This window comes from Elephas maximus, chromosome 4, assembly GCF_024166365.1.
Source record: "Elephas maximus indicus isolate mEleMax1 chromosome 4, mEleMax1 primary haplotype, whole genome shotgun sequence".
Classification (NCBI taxonomy): domain Eukaryota; kingdom Metazoa; phylum Chordata; class Mammalia; order Proboscidea; family Elephantidae; genus Elephas; species Elephas maximus.
Genome location: NC_064822.1, coordinates 38,617,119 through 38,635,410, shown reverse-complemented (window position 1 = coordinate 38,635,410; position 18,292 = coordinate 38,617,119). Strand labels below are relative to the sequence as shown.

The following is an 18,292-nucleotide window of genomic DNA, read 5'->3' as shown; positions in this document are numbered from 1 at the left end:
ATGAGCTTATCTTTTCTCCATGAAATCTCTAACTATGAATAATGACAACGGACAAATGACCTCCCCTCTCACAAAGCCTGAGATGTTAAAATTTTCCACAAGCCTCTGGCAACTTCCTCCAGGGTCACTCTTACTGCTTAGAGGCTCAATAATGATCAAATGTTCTGAAATCACAAAGTGAGCACTGGAGAACTAAAACAAATCATTTATTACTTTTAATTTCCCTCGTAATCTAATTTTCTGGAAATGTTTCAGGGCTTATTGGCTTGCGGCAGTGGCAGAGGCACTTTCTAGGTCACCACCATGGCTACAGAGCTGTACATGCCCAGGTTCCTGGGAAACGGCAAAAGGATCTCAAAGCTGCCTGAGTCTCCCCTAATGGGGGACTGCACTGCTTGGGGCTATCAGCAGGCATTGCACAAATATGTTCCAGAGGTGAACCTAGACTAGCTGGGCTTCCTGGGATCTAGAAGTCTGTCTTTGTACTTGAGAAAAGAGATAAGGAAAAACGATAACAGAAAGACGAAGAAAGAAGCAGCATTGTAGGGGACAAGCCTGGTGGTGAGCTTGGTCAATTAGTGGTTCCCAAATGTGGTCCATGGCAAGTTTTCAAAGGTCTGCACGGAAATGAGAAAACTGTAATGACTTTTGTTCCTTACCTGAATTTATTCAACTTATATTTTTTTAAAGGTCTATATTTCATTCTCAGATTTTAAGTCTTCTGCTTATTTTTTAAAATTTTGTTTTATTTTCTGATATTACAATATCCTCTATTCTGTGTAATTAAAAAACAAACCAAACCCATTGCCGTGAGTCAATTCCGACTCATAGTAATAATAAAAAAAAAAAATTTTTTTTTTTTATAATAGTAATCACAAAATTAGGTGGATTTCATTTGATGTCCCATCAGAAGAAAAAGTTGGCTAACATATATTGGTTTTTAGTTATATCCATATACCAAAAAAACAAAACAAAACGTGATGGAGTCAATTCCCACTCGTGGCGACAATATAGGACAGAGTAGATCTGCCCCATAGGGTTTCCAAGGATCGGCTAGTGTATTGGAACTTCCGGTCATTTGGTTAGCAGCCAAACACTTAACCACTGCGGCACCAGGGCCTCATATCCATATCCATATAGCCATACACAAATAAGTACACCCACATATATACTTGCATGTACATATGTGTATACATATAACAAAAACCAAACCAGTTGCCATCAAGTCAATTCTAACTCATAGCGACCCTATAGGACAGAGTTAAATTTCCCCATAGGGCTTCCAAGTTGCTCCTGGTAGATTTGAACTGCTGACTTTTCGGTTAGCGGCTGAACTCTTAACCACTGTGCCACCAGGGCTCCGTGTATACATATACATAAAAAATAGACACACATAAATACCTACATATGTATATGTATAACATATATATGTACAATATAACCCAGTGCCGTCAAGTAGGTTCTGACTTATATACGCATATAATTTCTTTTTTTTTTTTTTTTTAATTTATTGGTCAGTAGCATTCCAAATCTGCCAACCACCGAGCTATTTCACAAACTGCCTTCTCCTGGGGAGGCAACGTGTTACATATGATTTACTAGCTCTCAAGAAATCGTGAGGTCAACTAGTGGAATGAGTCAACTGAATGAAGATTCCTAGTGCATACCTTGTATCCTTTTGTATCCCAGAGGGCTGACAATATTGGTAATAATATATTACGTTCTCAATGTCTCTACTGGAAACCATGGTGGCGAAGTGGCTAAGTGCTACGGACTGCTAACTGAAAAGTTGGCAGTTCGAGTCCGCCAGGTGCTCCTTGGAAACTCTATGGGGGCAATTCTACTCTGTCCTGTAGGGTCGCTATGGGTCGGAATTGGCTCAGTGGCAATGGGATTTTTTTTTTTTTTTTTTTAATGCATTTACTATGCATCCAATGCGGAAAGTCTTCTAGGTGATTTCTTACTTATCTCAATATTTATTAAAGTTTGCTTTACTTGCAATGGGGTGTGGGGAGAATTAACCCTGATGAAATATATCCTTATTGTTCAAGGTATAAAATACGTTGATTTTATGTAAAGCATTGCTTTGTGCAATCAGATGTGGATTGAATTCCTGGGTGGAGAGGGATTCGGCTAAAGGAACGAGAGTGTATGAGAATCTAGGTCACTTGCTGAAGTAAAGCTTAGGCTTCATTTTATTCATTAGTCCAAGCTGTTCAAAGCTTTTCTTTATTTCCTACTGCACACATTTTGTTTGACTCTAATTAAACCATCTCATGGAAGTATTCACACACTCAGAAGCAAACTAGACTTGGAATGGTTTCAAGAGTAGTCATGGACGTCCCCAGCACAAAAGTTGAATATATTCCACAATACTCTAATATTTGTTTTTTTGCTGTTGCTTTTTATTTTATTTTTAGATTCTTGGTTTACATAAGCAAGAAGCCTCAGGATTTGGACATTTCCATGAAAGCAAGGGTCATATCTGGAAACTGCTGGGACTAATTGGAGGCATCCATGGCTTTTTCTTAATAGAAAAATGTTTTATTCTTCTTGTATCACCAAATGCCAAGGTATATTTAGATTTTGTTTCTCTGTTGCTTTAGGATTTTGTAATAATCTTTTATTTGAAAAGTATTTCTTTAAAAGTAATTGACATTTTCATGAAGTAGTCTGAGTAAGGGATAGATCTCCTTCTCCTAGAATGCTCAGATCAACCTAACTGGCAGGTTCACCAAAAATTTGGCTCCTTTATTTTTTTTGTAAATTACCATCTGTTGCTGGCCAGTTAATATAATTGTTACCACCTGCCTTTTGGCCTCCAAATGGCTCACAAGCAGGAGACTATCGCATGTCCTGGCCAATGAGCTGGCCAATACTCAGTGTTTTGGATGTCTTTACTAACAAAACAAACAACCAGACAAAGAAAAAAAACCTGAAAATTCACAAAATTACATTTCACTTTCAATCGTAGGAGCATTTAAAATGATAAAAATGAGAAGTTCAGGAATAGGTAGGATTTTCGGCAGGTCTTTTTTCAGCTTGAGTAATTTCTTTCACTGTGCTGTATTTGATACATCTGTAAGTTCCGACTGTGGAACAGACCATCAATTGCTCATATGTAAGTTCAAGCTGAAACTGAAGAAAATCAGAGCAAGTCCACGAGAGCCAAAATGTAACCTTGAGTATATCCTACCTGAATTTAGAGACCATCTCACAAATAGATTTGATGCACTGAACACTAGTGACCAAAGACCAGATGAGTTGTGGAACGACATCAAGGACATCAGATATGAAGAAAGCAAGAGGTCACTGAAAAGACAGGAAAGAAAAAAAAAGACCAAGATGGATGTCAGAGGAGACTCTGAAACTTGCTCTTGAGCTTCGAGCAACTAAAGCAAAAGGAAGAATTGATGAAGTAAAAGAACTGAACAGAAGATTTCAAAGGCTGGCCCGAGAAGAAAAAGTATTATAATGACATGTGCAAAGGGCTGGAGATGGAAAACCAAAAGAGAAGAACACGCTCGGTGTTTCTCAAACTGAAAGAACTGAAGAAAAAATTCAAACCTCGAGTTGCAATAGTGAAGGATTCCATGGGGGAAAATATTAAAAGATGCAGGAAGCATCAAAAGAAGATGGCAGGAATACAGAGTCATTATACCAAAAAGAATTAGTCGACATTCAACCATTTCAAGAGGTGGCATATGATCAGGTACTGAAGGAAGAAGTCCAAGCTGCTCTGAAGGCATTGGTGAAAAACAAGGAATTGGTGGAGTATCAATTGAGATGTTTCAACAAACAGATGCAGCACTGGAGGTGCTCACTCATCTATGCCAAGAAATATGGAAGACAGCTTCCTGGCCAACTGACTGGAAGAGATCCGTATTTATGCCTATTCCCCAGAAAGGTGATCCAACCAAATGTGGAAACTGTAGAACAATATCATTAATACCACATGCAAAATTTTGCTGAAGATCATTCAAAACTGGCTGCCGCAGTATATCGACAGGGAACTGCCAGAAATTCAGGCCCGTTCAAGAAGAGGACGTGGAACCAGGAATATCATTGCTGATGTCAGATGGATCCTGGCTGAAAGCAGAGAATACCAGAAGGATGTTTATCTGTGTTTTATTGACTATGCAAAGGCATTCGACTGTGTGGATCATAACAAACTATGGATAACACTGCAAAGAATGGGAATTCCAGAACACTTAATTGTGCTCATGAGGAATCTTTACGTAGATAAAGAGGCAGTTGTTTGGACAGAGCAAGGGGGTACTGATTGGTTTAAAATCAGGAAAGGTGAGTATCAGGGTTGTATTTTTTCACTACACCTATTCAATCTGTATGCTGAGCAAATAATACGAGATGCTGGACTATATGAAGAACAGGGCATCAGGATTGGAGGAAGACTCATTAACAACCTGTGTTATGCAGATGACAGAACCTTTCTTGCTGAAAGTGAAGAGGACTTGAAGCACTTATTAATGAAGATCAAAGACCACAGCCTTCAGTATGGATTGCATCTGAACATAAAGAAAACAAAAACCCTCACAACTGGACCAATAAGCAACATCATGATAAACGGAGAAAAGATCGAAATTGTCAAGAATTTCATTTTACTTGGATCCACAATCAACAGCCATGGAAGCAGCAGTCAAGAAATCAAAAGACGCACTGCATTGGGCAAATCTGCGGTAAAGGATCTCTTCAAAGTGTTGAAGAGCAAAGATGTCACCTTGAAGACTAAGGTGCGCCTGACCCAAGCCATGGTATTTTCAATTGCATCATATGCATGTGAAAGCTGGACAGCGAATAAGGAAGACCGAAGAAGAATTGACGCCTTCAAATTGTTGTGTTGGTGAAGAATATCGAATATACCACGGACTGCCAAAAGAACAAACAAATCTGTCTTCGAAGTGCAGCCAGAATGCTCCTTAGAGGTAAGGATGGCGAAACTGCATCTTACATACTTTGGACATGTTGTCAGGAGGGATCAGTACCTGGAAAAGGACATCATGCTTGGCAGAGTAGAGGGTCAGCGGAAAAGATGAAGACCCTCAACGAGGTGGATTGACACAGTGGCTGCAACAATGACCTCAAGCATAACAACGATTGTAAGGATGGCGCAGGACCGGGCAGTGTTTCGTTCTGTTGTGCATAGGGTCACTATGAGTCGGAACCAACTCGATAATACCTAACAACAACAACTAAGTAGATCATGAAAAGTGAAAAGCACAATATATTTAGGCATAAACTCGTATTTTAAAGATAGCTGTGTTAATCAACACTGTAGTTTATTATGGATCATTTTTCTTTGCTCTTGCACAGTATTGTATAAGAAAAATAGGTTAATTCCAGGAGATTAAAATAAAGTGAATATTCTTTCCAAAATCCTGGAGTCCTGCAGCCCTGTAGTGCTGCATGGATTTCTACTTATTCCCTAGCTCTTTATCTGTTCATATGACAACTGGAAACCCAGATATAGAGTGCCTGTGCCTATGGCAAAGGTTAAAAATAGCGCTTTAAAATATCATTATTGGTTTTTTATCATTATTCCTAAATCTACTGCAGATTCTATCTTATACATCAAAAAGTAAGATCGATGGACAGATAAAAGCATAATAGATAAGTGATCAAATAAGTAAAGTAAAATGTTATGGTAGCATCTAGGAAGTAGGTATATGAGTATTCATGTTAAAATTCTTTCCATTTTTCTGTATTTTTGAAGCTTTTTGTAGTAAAATCTTATAAACGTTTGTGTTTGAACAAAGTAGGGTTGTTCTTTGGCCTAAGGCGCAAGCTAAGATCTATAGAAAACTTGGAAATTAGGTATATTGGCTTCTATTATAGCATTTACCCTTAAGATTTAGAAACTTAATATCCACAAAAGAATTCTAATCTCAATATGCCTAAACGACAGAGATCCCCATCTATACATAGCAAATTATCATTCATGGGCTGGGGAAAAGAAAGCCAACACATCTGCCTATACATAAATATTAAATATGTAACCAGGATGAAATGGTGAAAGTAATTCAGAACACTCAAAAAGGTAGAATTTATTCAGGTTATTCTTGTGGCTTTTAGGATACTAAAAATGAGTATTTAAGAACGTAATTTCAAGATTCGTGATACATGCAAAATAAAAAGAATGGTTACGTTTTATTAGATACAGTGCTTTTAATTTTTGGAGATATTATTTTTGTAGTTATAATGTGAAACACAATTTCAGTTGTTATTTTTGTAACTCCATGAGGAAGAATGCAAATTATAATTTTGTAGTAAATATAGTTTTTTCAGTAAATATAATTTTTATTGTCTTGAAGACGATACAGAGTACTACCATCCATTAGGCCTCTTTTTAAATATAGCTAGACATTCTTTGAAGTTGAATTCTTAATCTTTCTGAACATTCATGATCTGTCAGAGCAGTCCTGGCCTTCTGCAAGATAAGACGTTAAAAAAAAACAAAACCAAACCTGTTGCCGTGGAGTCGACGCCGAACCATAGCGACCCTAGAGTACAGAGTAGAACTGCCCCGTAGGGTTTCCAAGGAGTGACTGATGCATTTGAACTGCCAGCCTTTGGTTAGCAACCGAGCTCTTAACCACAGTGAGATTTTCCGAGTACTCTTTTTGTGCCTCCCTTATTTTGGACTGGGAGCAAATGCAAAATAGATTCACAGAATCAACAAAGGCTAAAATTGTGGGGTTCTGGCTTCAGCACTAATTGTAGACCATTCTCACCCAGCAGGACGCGTCTCTGGTTAATGGCCATGTGGGACACTCCCACCATTTTGCACTGGACTCTGAGTTAAGTGACCAGTCAGGCGGGGGCCAATCTACGTCAACCATCCAGTTGGTAGGTTACTGATCTGAAGCATTCTACTGATTTGATTTTCTTCTTTCCTTTATTCCTTAATAAACAGATGAACAACAGTAGAGTAGATACAGAGAATTCGCTCCTTATTTGCCTACTCTTGATTGTGATAGCTACTGTTTGGAAAGCTGTGTCACACACCTGAAAGCTGTTTTAAAAGCACCTGAAAGCTGTTTTAAAAAGTAAAACGTATTTTCCCTAGATTCAAATCACTGCTATCTGCACCAACTCGAAACACGTGTAGATCAGATTGACAGACTATACATTTCCTTAATCATTTTCTTTATGATTTTCACAAACCAGTTGACCTTTAGATTTTCTATTGAGTGATCCTTAGCTGTGGCTAGGTGGCTGCGTCTAGAGGTGGGGTGTTCATTTCAGAATGCAGGGGGGACTTATTCTGACCAATGAAATCTTTCATAGCAAGTGTCTTCTGCTGTATTAAATTTTCCACAGAATTTCCCATATTAATTCTCAATACACAACCTCCAACCAGGTTCACAATGATATTTTAATTCTTAAGGTAACTAAAAAAAAAAGTAAAGTGAAAAAAAAAATGAAAGTCAAATATAATTTTGTTAGAAAACTTGCCTCCTGTAACCCTGGCCTTGGGGTAGAGGGTTTACAGTTCAAGGATAGATTCCTACATCTGAAACCCATTGCCAACGAGTCATAGTGACCCTTTAGGACAGAGTATAACTGTCTCATAGGGTTTCCAAGGAGCGGCTGGTGGCTTCCAAATTTTGACCTTTTGGTTACCAGCCAAATGCTTAACCATTGCACCACCAGGACTCCTCCTAAAGTCTAAGTATTGATAAATAAGCCATTCCTTGGATGTTAGCATAGCAAAATAGAAGTCTGGTGGTAGATTTCAGATCCAGAGCTAACTCAGAAATGTGAGCCAGAAACACTCCTTTAAAAAATGCTTTAAAAGCCTTATTGTATTTGTTGTTTAATTATTTTAAATGTGGTACATAAGACAATAACTTCACGCTGGAATTAGTTTTAAAATCACTTTAATTCTGACTTCAGTTTGAATGAAGGGTCTGCAGTTCCCAAGATACAGATGAAAGAATCTCTGAAGCTAATGGAATGAGCTTTGAACTATTTTAACACTCTAGCTTGCTAATGAGCCCTGGTGGCACAGTTGTTAAGCACTTGGCTGCAAACCCAAAGGTTGGTGTTGGAACCCACCAGCTGCTCAGTGGGAGAAAGATGTGGCAATCTGCTTCCATACAGATTTACAGCCTTGGAAACCCTATGGGGCGGTTTACTCTGTCCTGTAGGATCGCTAGGAGTTGGAATTCAATTCCATGACAATAAGTTTTTTTTGGTTTTTAGCTCTCTGGTATATTCACTATTCATTTTGATATTTAAGCTGCAAGTTCAGACTAAAGGTGAAATTTTTCAACCTATATGATGTGAAATTTTAGAATTGCTTGATGGATTCAATTTCCTGTTTTTTTCAGGACAGTAGAGATTGAAGGAGGGGAACTCATAATTCTTTCCAACGATCAACTTGTCTTGGATGTTTGCCTTACTGTGAAAATATATAGCTTTTTTTGGAAAAAATAAAAAAGCAACTTCTGGAGTAAATATTGGAACTTCTGTCTTTTAATGAAACTATAGCGGCTTTTGATTATAATTTGGAATGTAAAGGCATCACATTGTTTTTCTTTGTTTCTGTTCAGTTATTGTTAAATATAATTGGTTCCGACTCATAGTGACCTTATGTACAACAGAATGAAACACTGCCCAGTCCTGTGCCATCCTCACAATCATTGCTATGTTTGAGCCCGTTCTTGCAGCCACTGTGTCAATCCATCTCATTGAGGGCCTTCCTCTTTGTCATGAACTCTTTGTTTCTAGATCCAACCATTTCAAGCAAGAGGCCTGCCTACCTGCTCTACTAACCCTGTCTCCTCCAAGCCCTAATTTAGTGTTCCCTCAACTTCACAACCATCCTTTTCCAAAAATAGCCTTTCATTATATCTTTTGAATAATTGCTGTTATTAAAACATGTGAACTTTAACTTTATTTTCTCTCTTTTAGGTAAAAAGAGGTGATTATGTCTCACAATAAATTTGTCTCAAAGTTTTTACAATTTTGTGATAGAATTGTGTGAATACTCTTTTAAAAGGACATGTTCAATAGGCAGGTGAAAAGTACTATTTTAACATAATAGAATAAGAATCTGAGGCAAGGAGAGGGATAATGACATCCCTGGAATTGAACTATGAGTCAGTCTCTGAAATAAAACCACATGACCTTAACTCATAATATAGGAGCCAGTCTCAAACACTTCTCTGGCATATGAGAGGATGAAAAAAAAATTTTTTAACTATTATGTTTGTTTCTTAATTGGCAACATTCTGTTACTGATTGGCAAAGCAACAAAACAGACTATTTATGCTACTATGAGTGGAATGAGGTGCTGTGTGTGTTTCTTCTCCATCCAGAATACACCATCTGCTAAGGTCAGAAAACAAATCCCAGATCTATGATCCACCACACAGAAGTGGTGTCAAATTAGGTCAAGAATGGTTTTTTCCTTGCTGCTTTTGAGTTTCAAAAAGGCTTTCATAATTTAAGAGTCTGAAGCAGGGGACTGTCTTGTTCTCTATGGAAGATTCTGAACTACATGAGAGTGTTATTTTCATCTAAATGTAGGTAGTATAAAAAGCATGCTCTCCTCCCAGACCTTCAGCCCTACCTTCTAGGTTTCTCTCTGAATTTAAAAGTTCTAACATACAAGTAAGGTGGCCTGGTGGTGCAGTGGTTAAGTGCTTGGCTGCTAACTGAAAGATGGGCGATTTGAACCCACCAGCCACTCTGAGGGAGAACAAGGTGGCAGTCTGTTTCTGTAAAGATTGTTGTTCTTATGTGCTGTAGAGTCCATTCCAATTCACAGTGACCCTATAGGATAGAGTAGAACTGTCTCCTAGTGTTTCCTAGGCTGTAATCTTAACGGGAGCAGAGCACCAGGTCTTTTCTCCTGCAGAGCTGCTGGTAGATTTGAACCACCGACCTTTCAGTTAGCAGCCAAGCACTTAACCATTCTGCTACCAGGGCTCCTATCCGTAAATACTACAGCCTTGGAAACTTTATGGGGCAGTCCTACTCTGTTCTATAGGGTCACTGTTTGTCAAAATTGACTCAGTGGCAATGGGTAATACATGTTTAGAGTACTAATATGCCTTTTAAAATCCAACACAACTCTTCAAGTGTTTTTTATTTTTCAACAAAATGATTAATGCTTATTTTTCATCAGTTATCTCTTAATTTGAAATAGAAAAGCCCAGAAGATTCACAGGCAGCTGAAATTCCTATACGCCGTAAGACAGCCTTCAACCGGAAATGTGAGTAGTTTTTTTTTTTTTTTAAGCTAAACTTTCACAGTAGAAAGTGCCGTAGAAAAAAGTTAAGCCAATGTTAAAATAAATATGTCAAAACCATATAGATTTTATATTAGGCTTGTATTTCATTAAAACTTCACAATAAAATTGTTAATAAAGACTTTCTATCAATTTTTTAAATATACTACTGATTGATATCAACTATATTCTTTAAAAAATGTTTTCCTTTTTTTAAGATAAACTTTATTTGGGGGTGGGGGGATGTTTTAGGTTTATAGAAGAATTGTGCAGAAAGTACAGAGTTCCCATATACCCTCTCTATCTCCTGCACTCAGTTTCTGTTATTAACATCTTGGATTGGTGTGGTCTGATTGTTACAAATGATAGATAAATATTGATCCATTATTATTAACGGAAGTCTATAGCTCACATTGGGGCTCACTTTTTGTGTTGCACAGTCTTACTGGTTTTGACAAACGCATAATATCATGCATGCAAAAAAATCATCCGAGGTTCCATTAGCATTCCATTTATAAAAAATAAATACAAGCAAACCTAAAAAGGAGAAATGATGTTTCTCCCAGTTGTTTAAAACTGATGCTCTGAAACTTTCAATTCGTAGAAATACATATGTGGTTATTCAGGCTTCTTTTAAATGATGCTGACATGATGATTGAGCTTTTGCTTCTTTATGAAGTATGGAGGCAGTCACTAGTTTTTCATTTTCTATCACAGTCTGCTGAAAATTCCTCACAATGTTTGTCTCATTTATGACACTGTCATTGAAGACAGTGGAGTTTAAATCAGTGATATTTCATTATTTACATCTTATTCAAGAACTCGGTTGTTTATAGTAATTTTCAATCAAATTTTTCCTTTCTGGAATTTTCCTTCTTTCAGAATTCAATTTACTAGTTTGTTTTTTAAAACTATACCTTTATTCTTCTTTGTTCATGTTTCTAGATAGTTCTTTGAGAATTTTTTTTGGTCTGTTTTGGTTTTCATCAGTTGCTCCTGAGTCTTCTCCCCATTTTTTTTCTCTTTTGTAACAAACTTCTCAACGTTTTCATGTTAAGCAGTCATGATTAGCGACTACCATTCTACCATAATAAGTTAGTTACCCAATAATAAAAATCGCCACCATTTATGGAATACTTATTCTATGCCAGGCACAATGCAAAGCACTTGACGTGGATTATCTCCTTGAATTCTCCTAGAAAATTCATGAAGTAAGGCTAATTATCACCCAAATTATACAAATGAATAAACCAGTTATTAAACAGGTTAGCTAACTGCCCAGGATCACGTAGCTAGTAACCTACAGCATTGGGGGACCAAAGAAGTGCTAACGCACCAACTATTTCTTTGTGATCATTCATTCATGCATCCTGTTAAATTTTTTTTTCATTTGTTCCAGAAATGTTTCAGCACATGTCTATATATTGAAGAGTAAAATAACACTGATTTTATCCTAGTTTGCATTGTAGTTGGGTATATAGATACTGAGAAGGACAAACACTTTTATAACCATCACTATTCTAAATGTGTTAGATATATTAACTCATGTAATTTATTTATTCAACACAAATTTTGTAATTATGTATTCAGTCCAATTCTGCATTCAGGATGTTATTAATAATACATTTTCTTCTAAATTTTTACGTTTTGGAGTAATTTTAGAATGCCTGGCACATAGTAGGTCTGCAGTAGACTTTTTTGTTTTTGTCTTTGAAAGAAAGGAAGGGGAAGGAAGGATATGCCAAGTCAAATTCGAAGCAGGGACTGGATGCTAGATCAGGGAGTGATGTTTGCCTTATTCAAATATCCTGTGGGTCTGATATCTTTCCACTTCAGATATCAAGCTTGGCATACAGCATGAATAGAGAAGAAGTCCAAATTAGATTACTCAACTGCCCTTTTGCCTGGGACATATTGAATTAGCTTCAAATATTTGATTACTTGTTTCATATTACCTCATTGGTGGAACTGAACTTGTGTTTCAAAAGACAGGCTCTGAGAATTCTGTCCACAGTCTGATTTAAATAAACAAAAAAAGCAAAATGATACAAGTTCCAGCCCATGTTTCACCATGGCAAACATCTGATAGTTTAACAGCATGACACTCAATATGACCGCCAGGTACACAAGGTAAAATATTATAGATAATTTTGTAATGAGCATATTAAATTACCAATGAATACTCGTCATTCTCTTCCACTGAATAACACTTAAATGATCTTAAACATTATGTACAGTGTGTTCCTTGTGGCTGACATGCAAATATGCATTATTTGCCTTGTGGCTTATTACATATCCATGATCTGACAAATGGAACCCATAATTAGAGATAATAAAATAATAGACAAAGAAAATAGGCCACACTGTTTCCCAGCAGAATATATGTTGGGTAAAAATCCTTCACTTGAATATAGGCTATTAATATCAAAACTACGTGTTGACTTACGGAAATTCCAATTTTATTTGCATGCTTCAATATTGGCAAGTGTATTACTTTAAATTTTTATTTACCTTTCACGAAGAACAACATTTATTTCTGAAAATTGGCAGGAAACACTGGTAGAATTATTAGATTCTGAGTGCTCCCAGGCAAGGCCAATAAGAGCTCTCTGAATTCAATAATTCAATCTTTACTCTGTGCTTTTGTGACTATTGCCTGGAATCTGCTCATTTTTCACGAAGAATAAAATGAATCAGTAAACCACTGGAAAGACATAAGTCATTCCTACAATGTTATTTCTAAATAAGCATGGTTTTTAGAAAAAAAATGCATTGGACACCTTTGTAACTCAGGCAATAAGCTATCTCCTGGTTTATAGTCTGAATGATACCTGGTCTCTACTGGAGTTACTTGTTTTACAGTGTAGGTTATGAAATGTGTCAAATCATACTCCCAAAATAAAATAGCAGATAATATTATCATACAGTCCCCCGAAGTCTTAGACCTTGTAGCAGTTAGAAAGCAGAAGGTAACCTTTTCCCATTTTTTATTGAGTGTACAATAATTAATGTTCAATTCTAACCGTAATGACCATCCCTAGTTACACCTGTCACATAGAATACACTCAACTGAATATTTGATGAAGTTTTCGGATATAGTAATGTATGTTAATTACTGTTCTTATCAAATTGTATACTAGGGCAGTTTACTATCAAAATAAATGTACTGAAAACACTTTTTACATTTATTGGTCATTCAACTCCACAGTTGGTTTATATTAACATGTAATTTTAGGTTTTTTAAAACAGAAATTCTGCTAATTAAAAAAATTAGAACTTTTTTTTCCTTAAATTTTATTTATTTTGTTGTTGAGAATATACACAGGAAAACATACACAAATTCAACCATTTCTACATGTACAATTTAGTGACCCTGATTACATTCTTCAACTTGTGCAACCATTGTTACCCACATTTTCTTAGTTGTTCCTCCCTCACTACCCCCTAAGTTTCTTATCTAGTCTTTCAAATTACTGTTGTCAATTTGATCCCATACAAATAGTTCTTAAAAGAGCATAATGCTCAAGTCAGACCTTTTTTATTGTCTAAATTATTGCTAGGTTTTAGGATTATTGCTTTTGGTTTAAGGTTTAAAGGTTATCTCAAAACAATAGTTTCAGAAGTTCATCCACCCTCCATGGCTCTAGAAAGTCTAGAGTCCATGAGAATTTGAAATTCTGTTCTACATTTTCTCCTTTTTGATTAGGATTCTTCTATGGAATCTTTGATCAGAATGTTCAGTAACGATAGCCAGGGACCCTCCGGTTCTTCTGATCTCATGGCAAAGTAGGCAGTTGTTCATGAAGGCAATTCACCACACATTCTATATCTTCCTCCTGTTCCTCACTCTCTTTCTTCCTCTGTTGCTCCAAATGAATAGAGACCAATTGTGCCTTGGATGGTCGCTTACAAGCTTTTAAGGCCCCAGGCACTATGCAATGAACTAAGAGGTAAAACAGAAGCACTAAACACGTTACTAGGCCAATTAACTGGGATGTCCTATGAAACCATGACCCTAAACCTCCAAACCAAGGAAACAAATCCCATGCAAGTAGCCTCAGCAGCCGCTCTTTTTTTTTTTTTCCATTATTGTAAATGTATCTATCACATAACTTTCACCAATTCAACTTTTTATAGGTGTACAACTTGTTGACAGCAATTACAATAATTAGCTGTGCAACCCCACCCTTAATCTCCATCACCCTTAATCCTCCCCTTTCCCCCTCTCTCCTACCCTGGTAACCACTAATCAACTTTGATCTCTATATATTTGCCTTTTTTTTTTTTTTTAATATAAGTGAAAAAAGAGGTCATACAATATTCGTACTTTTGTGATTGGCTTGTTTCACTCAGCATGATATCTTCCAGCTCCATCCACACTGTAGCTCGTATCAAGACTTCATTTCTCCTACTGGCTGAGTGGTATTCCATTGTATGTTTGCACCACATTTTGTTCATCCATTCATCTGTTGATGGGCATTTAGATTGTTTCCACTAAACAACCGCAATGAACTCTGGTGTACAAGTCTCTCTTGGAGCCCCTTTTAAAGTCTTTTGGGTATATACTTAGGAGTGGAATTGCTGGGTTATATGGTAGTTCTATTTTTAGTTTTTTAGGAACCGTCCCACTCTTTTTCCACAACTACTGTACATTTTGCATTCCCACCAGCAAGGGTTTCAATTTCCCCACATCCTTGTCAACACGTTATTTTCTGTTTTGTTTTTTTTTTTCTAAGCTATCCTAACAGGAGTGAAACGCTGTCTCATTTTAGTTTTGATTTGCATCTCTCTGATAGCTAATGATGCTGAGCATCTTTTCATGTGTTTGTTCGCCATTTGAATGTCCTTTTTGGTGAAATGTCTACAAGTCCTTTGCTCGCTTTATGACTGTGCCATTTGTCTTTTGTTGTTAAGTTGTCGAAGTTTTATATGTATTTTGGTTATTAGACTCTTGTTGGATAGATGGTTTCTGAAGATATTCTCCCAGTTGGTAGCTTTTTCTTTTCACTTTTTTGGTAAAATCTTTTGATGAACAGAGTTTTTTTCATTTTTAGGACGTCACATTTATTTATTTTGTCCTTTGCTGTTTGTGCTTTTGTTACTACATTAGATAATCCATTTTTGAAAGCTAGGCCTGATAGTATTTCTCCTACTTGGTCTTCTAAGAATTTTATAGTTTTAATTTGCACATTTAGATCCTTAATCCATTTTGAATTTGTTTTTGTGTATGATGTGAGGCATAGGTCCTGTTTCATTTTTCTGCACATGGAAATTCAATTCTTCCAGCACCATTTATTGAAGAGACTCTTCTTTCTTGATCAAATGGATTTAGATCCCTTGTCAAAAATCAATTGACCACAGATGTGTTGGTTTATTTTTGGATTCTCAATTCTATAGCACTGGTGTATGTGTCAGAAACTCTGGTGGTATAGTGGTTAAGTGCTACAGCTGCTAACCAAGAGGTCGGCAGTTCGAATCCACCAGGCGGTCCTTGGAAACTCTATGGGGCAGTTCTACTCTGCCCTATAGGGTCGCTATGAGTTGGAATCGACTCGACAGCAGTGGGTTTGGTTTTTTTGGTTTGGTATATGTGTCTATTGTTATACCAACATTGTTTTAGCTATTCGGGGCCTCTTGCCATTTCATATAAAGTAGAGGATTGGTTTTTCTATTTCTGTAGAGAAGGCTGTTAGAATTTTGATCAGGATTACATTGGATCTATAGATTGCTTTGGGTAGTATTGACACATTAACAATATTAAGTCTTCCAATCCATGAACGTGGAAGTTATTTCAATTTATTTAAGTCTTCTTTTTTCTTTTCTGGAGTGTTTTATTGTTTTCATTGTATAAGGCCTTCACATCCCTGGTTATATTTATTCCTAGGTATTTTATTCTCTTAGATGCTATTGTAAATAAAATTGTTTTCCTAATTTCCCCTTCAGATTTCTTATTGCTGGTGTATAGAAACCCAACTGATTTTTGTTGTTGTTGTTGATCTTGTACCCTGTAACTTTGCTAAATTTCTCTATTAGCTCTAGAAGCTTTCTTGTGGACTCTTTGGGGTTTTCTATATATAGGATGACATCATTTGTGAATAGAGATAATTTTACTTCTTTTCCAATCTGGAAACCATGGTAGTGTAGTGGTTAAGAGTTTGGCTGCTAACAAAAAGGCCAGCAGTTCCAATCCACCAGGTGCTCTTTGGAAACCCTATGGGGCTGTTCTACTCTGTCCTATAGGGTCGCTATGAGTTGGAATTGACTTGACAGCAACATGTTTGTTTGTTTGTTTTCTAATCTGGATAGCTTTTATTTCTTTTTCTTGTCTTTTTGTTCTGGCTAGAACTTCTACTACAATATTGAATGGAAGTGATGAGAGCAGGAACCCTGTCTTGTTCCTGATTTCAAGGAGAAGGCCCCTAGTCTTTCTCCATTAAGTTGGCTGTTGGCTTTTCATATATGCCCTGAATCATATTGAGGAAATTCCCTTCTATTCCAATCTTCTTTAGGGTTTTATCAAGAAAGTATTTTGGATTTAATCAAATGCTTTTTCTGCATGCACAGAGATGATCATGTGGTTCTTTTCCTTTGTTCTATTGACATAGTGTATTACATTGATTGATTTTCTAATTGTTGAACCATCAAAAAATCAAATCTTAATTAAGCCCATTATGATCTAAATATTTCATTAGCTCTCTCCAAATTAGATAATATATCTTATGTGTTAGAATTCCACAAAAACATAAGCTTTTCTTTATTTTGTTCAACATCTAGCTGGTCTAGTACTGAAAGTTATTTTTCAAAAAGGCAAGAACATTAAATAGTTGTTTCAAAACTAACTTTGGGGTCAGAAGAGTTTGGTAGTGGTACTGCCTGTTGCAGTCACGGTTGGGGAATAAATGAGGCACTTAGGGAGGTTCATTAGCACCAACGATTGAAGGAAACACAATGATCACACAACCCAGAAAGTGCACTGCAGCCATATGACACTGGGGACAATCTGATGCAGAGGGAACAGTTTTGGAAGTTAGACTCCATTTTAATGACATGCCATGTGGAGGTTCTTAATTTATTTTATAATTCTTTACAAAAGACACAAAAAAGTGGTACAAAAGGCACAAAAGTGGTATTTGGTGAGTTTATAACAATATTATTTTCATTTTCTTCCTTTGGCATATCTGGATGACGTGATAAAATAAAGAGTGGCCATGCATAACTTATTTCATTATTAGATCAGATAGAAAACCAGTGATCCTCCATCCAAGCATTTTGGTTACCGTATTTGCATCTCGAGGTGACTTGTTTTGAACACTGAAACAAAGCAAGGTTATTTAATGAGATATAGTTTAAGATTGTCAGTAGTGGATGGGAACGATGGTTGTGTTTGAAGGATTCCATGAAATTTGTAGTGCCCTGTTAATGCTTCTCACACCTTCATTTGGTTCTTTAGGCAACACCATTAGCTTGTTAGCAATAATGATACTGGTTGGGGATAGCCTGCACAATTTTGCAGATGGCCTAGTGATAGGAGCAGCCTTCTCATCTTCATCTGAGTCGGGAATAACCACAACAATTGCTATCTTGTGTCATGAAATTCCACATGAAATGGGTAAGTATGACAGTAGAATTGGTTTCCACTTGTTGAGAAAGTCATGATATCTTTCTAGCTATAGTTAATAGGCTTCTTTTTCAAACATATGATTGAAAGATGAATACTTGCCATTCATGGTTTGTTTAAACCATAAAAGGAAGAGGAAAAAAATTCCTGTACCTCAGGGTAAAATTCAATGAGACAGTATTTCCCAGGGCCAGAAGTGACTTTTTTGGGGTTTCAGAGCATTCTATATGGAGAAAGCCATTCAGAGAAACCCTCTTTTAAAGAAGTTTGACAAGGCCTTTAAAATCTGCATATTAAATATGGGAAAAACATTAAGAGGGGAATTTTACCCTTTATGTTAGCAAACAGAACAATGAGATAAAATAGCATTTAAATTAAAACCAAACCATGCATTTCATCAACCTGATTTATGCCAAGT

At 36.6% G+C, this 18,292-nt stretch overlaps 1 protein-coding gene across 1 annotated transcript in view; it reads left to right on the top strand.

Moving 5' to 3' along the window:
* The window catches only part of SLC39A12 (solute carrier family 39 member 12), an 84,540-nt gene that overhangs the window by 38,975 nt on the left and 27,273 nt on the right, over nt 1-18,292 (top strand). Inside the window, exons 8-11 of the mRNA XM_049881899.1 lie at nt 2,421-2,573; nt 6,757-6,864; nt 10,175-10,241; nt 17,707-17,865. Coding sequence (XP_049737856.1) covers nt 2,421-2,573; nt 6,757-6,864; nt 10,175-10,241; nt 17,707-17,865 — 487 coding nt within the window. The remainder of the gene's footprint in view (nt 1-2,420; nt 2,574-6,756; nt 6,865-10,174; nt 10,242-17,706; nt 17,866-18,292) is intronic.